General features: G+C 48.9%; 1 protein-coding gene across 2 annotated transcripts; it reads right to left on the reverse strand.

Annotated features, from left to right (window-relative positions):
• Window positions 1–923: 923 nt before the first annotated feature.
• LOC130459466 (uncharacterized) lies at window positions 924–2,528 on the reverse strand. Of its 2 annotated transcripts, XM_056826842.1 has the most exons (3): window positions 2,154–2,528; window positions 1,867–2,057; window positions 924–1,791 (listed from the first exon to the last, which is right to left on the reverse strand). In XM_056826842.1, exon 3 carries the CDS (start codon window positions 1,777–1,779, stop codon window positions 1,198–1,200), a length of 582 nt encoding a protein of 193 aa, XP_056682820.1. In that variant the 5' UTR covers window positions 1,780–1,791; window positions 1,867–2,057; window positions 2,154–2,528; the 3' UTR covers window positions 924–1,197. The 2 variants fall into 2 exon arrangements, with proteins under 2 accessions (XP_056682820.1, XP_056682819.1); XM_056826841.1 differs by having other exon boundaries at window positions 1,867–2,528.
• Between the last annotated feature and the right edge of the window lie 3,409 nt (window positions 2,529–5,937).

Raw genomic sequence — 5,937 nt, forward strand, 5'->3', positions numbered from 1 at the left:
CGTCAATCAATATCGTTATAGACACGCTCGCCAAAGAAAGTGACGACCAAAGTAGGGCCTAGCGCATGCTCAGTTGCCAGCGGCACCAAACACTTGGAAACAAAGGTTGTCCGCTCAAAAGTTCAGCGGCACGATTAACTTCGAAACAAAGCCTAATTGTATAACTTCGAAACTTTGAAACATAGGGTGTTTGCTAAAAAGCGCGGCGGCACGCATGTTTGGCCGGCCAGTCCATTTGACGAGCATGTCTAGCGGCAATCATACCTATTGATTGACTTGCGTCAATCAATATCGTTATAGACACGCTCGCCAAAGAAAGTGACGACCAAAGTAGGGCCTAGCGCATGCTCAGTTGCCAGCGGCACCAAACACTTGGAAACAAAGGTTGTCCGCTCAAAAGTTCAGCGGCACGATTAACTTCGAAACAAAGGTTGCTTGCTAAAAAGCGCGGCGGCACGAATGTTTGGCCGGCCAGTCCATTTGACGAGCATGTCTAGCGGCAATCATACCTATTGATTGACTTGCGTCAATCAATATCGTTATAGACACGCTCGCCAAAGAAAGTGACGACCAAAGTAGGGCCTAGCGCATGCTCAGTTTCCAGCGGCACCAACCACTTGGAAACAAAGGTTGTCCGCTCAAAAGTTCAGCGGCACGATTAACTTCGAAACAAAGGTTGTTTGCTCAAAGTTAGGTGGCACGAACGTTTGGCTGTACAGTCCATTTGACGAGCATGTCTAGCGGCAATCATACCTGTTGATTGACTTGCGCCAATCAATATCGTTATAGACACGCTCGCCAAAGAAAGTGACGACCAAAGTAGGGCCTAGCGCCTACTCAGTTGCCTGCGGCATTAACGTGCTTAGTGTACACTCGGATGCACCTTGGCAACCATACCTATTGATTAAGCCTATTAAGCCTATTGATCAGGGAATAATCAAATTATGAAGAGCAAGTAAATGCGAGATAGGAGAAACATCAAAAAACCTATTTACTTATAAAACAACGCCCGTAGAAAGGCGTGTGAAAGTAGCTCAGAATTCCTGACCAGGAAAAAGAAAGAGAATTGTTGTGTGCTCAGCAGGCACAATGATACAGACGCCATCAGCGCCAAAACTTTACAACATAATTGTTTTTGCCCTTAGGCACTGGAACGCTTGAATAAAATTTTTTTAAAAAAATAGGAAAGGAAGCAAATCAGGGGGCGGCCGCATCGTCCTCGTCATCAGATGATACAAACTCAGGGGGCGGCTGACCAAGACGTTCAGCAGCCAACACAGCGGCACTGTGCTCCATTCGCCGCTGGAACCACCCAAGATCATACTCTGACATGTGGCTCTCCCAGGCGTGCTTAACAGCGTCCTTGGTCGCTTGTTCCCCCTGATCATAGGATTCCAGAAGACGCTCACGCAAGGTGCGAACTTGCGATCTGGCCGTCTCTAGCTCCCCACGAAGATGCTCGGCTTCCTCAGCCGCCTCTTTGACCTGAGGGTACTCCCGCAACTGGTCCTGAAGCGCCCGTATTTCCGCCGCCGCTGTCTTGGCTTCCTCGACCATTGCCACCATGTCCTTGTCCTGCGCCAAGATCTTCTTAAGCAGCTCGGCCTTGTCAGATCTCAACGCAGCCACCTCCTTCGCTTGAAGGTCTATGGTCGTCTGCATCTGCAGGCGGACCTCTTCAATGGACTTGAACGCATAGTCACCATGGTGGGTGGACTCAGCCACCTGAGCTTTGAGCTCCTCAGCAGTGCGGGTCTTCCAGCTCTTGCAGAATTCCATGCGGCAGAACAACTGCAGAAGAAGCTACATATTAGTAAATGACTCTAAAAGGGAAGACAAGTACAAGCAAGTTGGAAATAGACTTACGTCGAGAAGAGTGGCCTGGATCGCACCAAACTGGGCGTCAGTCTTGCGGCCAGGAAGAGAAGCAACATACTCAGCGGGGACGGCCTTAAAAACCTTGCGGCATATAGCCACCCTATCCTTTGACGAATAGTGTGGAGTAGCAGGTACGTTCTCATCCTCGGCAGCAGCTGCATCCTTCCCTTTGTCTTTGGCTATAGGAAAAACAATGGCCTTAGGATGACGCGGAGAGTAAGAAGAACTGCCAGAGGAGGCTCGATACGTCTGAACGACGTTCGAATAATACTTACCGCCCGAAGACCTAGCTCGGCGGGCCACCTCCGCCAGTATCTAAGAGCGGACGTCGGCCGGGATTCCCGAAAGAGGGTCCTCCACCAAGTCCACCACCAGAGACGGCTTGTCCACGCCCATCTCTTCGTCATCAGGGCATCCCCCCTCAGCAACCTTCGACTCGTCTTTCTTCACGAGACGGCGAGGTAGGGGTTTTGGCTTCTTGAAGGTACTCGGAGTCTCCGAGCCAGCCGGCACAGCTCTCTTCTTCAGCTGGGACAGAGTCGTCCCCTTCTTCTTCCCTGACGCCCTAGCCGCGTCCTTAGCTTGCTAAAAAAGAAAGGACAGTCAAATATTAGGCCTCGTCATCTATCGCAAGTCACTCACCATGTAGTGGCTCGTCATTTAAAAGGACGCCTGTCTTAAAAATGACGAGGCGTACCTCATCGATCACAAGTCACTCACAAGATAGTGGCTCGTCATTTAAAAGGACGCCCGTCTTAAAAATGACGAGGCGTACCTCATCAATCACAAGTCACTCACAAGATAGTGGCTCGTCATTAAAAAGGACGCCCGTCTTAAAAATGACGAGGCGTACCTTATCAATCACAAGACACTCACAAGATAGTGGCTCGTCATTAAAAAGGACGCCCGTTTTAAAAATGACGAGGCGTACCTTATCAATCACAAGTCACTCACAAGATAGTGGCTCGTCATTAAAAAGGACGCCCGTTTTAAAAATGACGAGGCGTACCTTATCAATCACAAGTCACTCACAAGATAGTGGCTCGTCATTAAAAAGGACGCCCGTTTTAAAAATGACGAGGCGTACCTTATCAATCACAAGTCACTCACAAGATAGTGGCTCGTCATTAAAAAGGACGCCCGTCTTAAAAATGACGAGGCGTACCTTATCAATCACAAGTCACTCACAAGATAGTGGCTCGTCATTAAAAAGGACGCCCGTCTTAAAAATGACGAGGCGTACCTTATCAATCACAAGTCACTCAATAAATAGTGGCTCGCCATTAAAAAGGACGCCCGTCTTAAAAATGACGAGGCGTACCTTATCAAGTGCAAGTCAATCGCAGAAAAGTGGCTCGTCATTAAAAAGGACGCCCGTCCCAAAAAGGACGAGGCGTACCCTATCAATCACGAGTCACTTGAAAAAACACTAACTAAGGGGCCCGTCAATAAAAAGTGACGAGGCCTACCTTAGCAAACACGGGTCAGATATCAGGATATCGGCTCGTCACTAAAAAGACGTCCACTGTAGACGCTGGACGGGAGAAGTTTAACTTGCAAAAAAAAAAAAAAAAAAAAACGACAACCTAAGAGAATACTCACCTTCTCCTCCAACTCGGCCTTGGCTTTCTGCATCTTGGCCTCATAGATGTCCGCCATCCAATCGGTCATATCGCCCTTCCCAATATCCGCCGCCGATAGCTTGCTCATTCCTTCCTCTGTGAACAAAAGAAATCCAAAGTTAGAAAAAATGAATAGACCAACGCGGAACGGCACATAAATTGGCATACAACCTCGAGTCATGGAATATCCTAAGCCTACGGCCGCTAGAAAGGCCTCGTTCCGAAACTGGCTAATGTGCGGCAACCACTCGGCCGGCACATGGAAACTCTTATCCACTGTTAAGTGGTAAGTGTTGGCCCTGAACAGGACCATTATCTGATCCCACTCTTCGGCAGTAAGGGGGGGAAGGGGCTCGTCACGATCCATGAAGTTGGCGTCACAGTTCCAACGGCTCATTCTCTCATACATCTCCTGGTCGTCAGTGTAAAACACGACCCACCTCTTCCTCCACATATGCCACTTGCTGAGCTTGCCGACCACTGTCTGGTAGGTACCACGGCTGCTCAGATTAAACCACCCTTTGGCGGCACTGGGGGAACGAGAGAGGGAGACCAGATGCAGAAAGGCGTTGAAGGACGGCTCCACGTCGTTCAGTGCACATTTGGCAATGTAGCCAAAGATATCCGCCCATGAGTTGGGGGTCAGCTGGGCCACCCCAATATTGAAACCATCTAACACCTCCACAACGAAGGGGTGTGGAGGGAATCTCATGCCGAGTTTGATTGACGCGACATACACAGGGAATTCTCCCTCGGCAAGCAGGCTGACGGTCGAGTCCAGACCGGCCGGCACGCGCATTTGGTACCCTTCCCCCACGCAGAGGTCATCCCTCATCTTGGCTCCATGCCTGTCTAGCCACCGCATCCAGCCCACGTCTGGGTGAATCTCTGACGGAAGCAATTGGGCCTCCTCCCGTCCTCTGGGCCTAATAAGCTGGGGAGCAGCTTCTTGTTCCTCGGCGGCCGATGACAATGGAGCGACGCTTGGCTCCCCCACTGCCTGGCTCGCTCTACCCTCCGACGAGCTTGCCGCCTGCTCCCCCGCCTCGACGTACTCGTCGATCTCTTGAAAGAGTTCGGCAAATTCTTCGTCGACTGCCGAGGCGGTGGAAGAATATCTCTCCCTAGGAGGTGTCGATGCTTCTTCCCGCAAGCGCAGGCGCGTCGGATCTGCCGTTTGCTTGGTTCTAGCCATGCCTTCTGCATAGTGAACGAAGCACGGCTTAGGGGTGACCAACAATGAAGAAAAAGACGCGATTGGACGTCCGCCCCGACAAAAGATGAACGGCGGAAAAATCTTAAATAAAACCTTTAAACCCTTACCTAGTACTAAGAGGTCGGCCGCTAACAAAGAGAAAAATGTCAAGAGGATAACAAAAATGGCGAAAACTAACCTTGAAAGATCTGCGAAGTACTTGGTGAAGAACAGGATGAGTATCGCGAAGAACGGGACGAACTTCACGAAGAACAGGATGAGTGTGACGAGGAAAAGGATGAGTCTCGTGGTGGCCGGAAATCGCCTGATGGTGGTAGGAACACGCCGGAAATCGCCTATGAAAGCTCTGTGAAAATGAAATGTAAAAAATGAAATTTACCCCCCTCACCTCTATATATAGGGAGGGGCAAAATGGAGAAAGGTGACACGTGTCACCATCTCAACACCTGACCCAAAGATGAAGATGCAAAACAAGAGTCAAGAAGCGATACCCGGAATGTGTTTCCAGAAATGCCCTTCTTGAGGGGCAAATGTTGTGGGCAAAATTACCGTGCCTTCGTGTACCAATGAGGACGTGACACATGGCACGTATTGCGCCCCCTAAGCAGAAATCATACGAAGTCTACTCCGAGGCATGAGTATTAATCTAGGTATCTACAATGTATGTATTTAAGTGTGTATAAATGTATGTATAACACCTATACCTGGAAAGGGGCTTAATTAGTGTATCCCAAGTGAATGACTAAGCACAATAGGCCCAAACAGCCCACTATTGCCAAAAGAGACCAGAGAATTGTAAGGAGAAAGGACACGTGTCCTCCTCCCATTCCCCAGCCAATCATGTAAGGGGAATATTAGGTCATTCCCCCAAAAACCTAGTACTATAAATATTCCCACTTCCCTAGAAAAAGGGGTCACAATCAATACATTCTAGAGCAATTGCTGCTCTGCCTTCTCTCTACTTTCTCTCTCTATAAAAATACAATCTTGTTTAATCTGTAAAAGTTACCAAGAAACCTCCCAGGTATCTCACCGGAAAAACCCCACAACAAAAACCCTTAAATAAAATGTGTCCTCCTACCTCGCCTAAGTCAAACCATTTATTTAACTTGCATTTATTACACGGGCATCGAGTTTTTCCCTTTAGAAGAGTCTCCTTTGCAACCTCTAAAAATTCCATGCAACCGTTATAATAACGGTTATCCCCTTTTCGTAAGTCAA

Source organism: Spinacia oleracea, chromosome 4 (genome assembly GCF_020520425.1).
Source record: "Spinacia oleracea cultivar Varoflay chromosome 4, BTI_SOV_V1, whole genome shotgun sequence".
Lineage (NCBI taxonomy): Eukaryota > Viridiplantae > Streptophyta > Magnoliopsida > Caryophyllales > Amaranthaceae > Spinacia > Spinacia oleracea.

What these genes read in the sequence shown, in the direction of transcription:
- LOC130459466 (XM_056826842.1), bottom strand. Translation starts at nt 1,779, where the DNA reads ATGGAATTCTGCAAGAGCTGGAAGACCCGCACTGCTGAGGAGCTCAAA.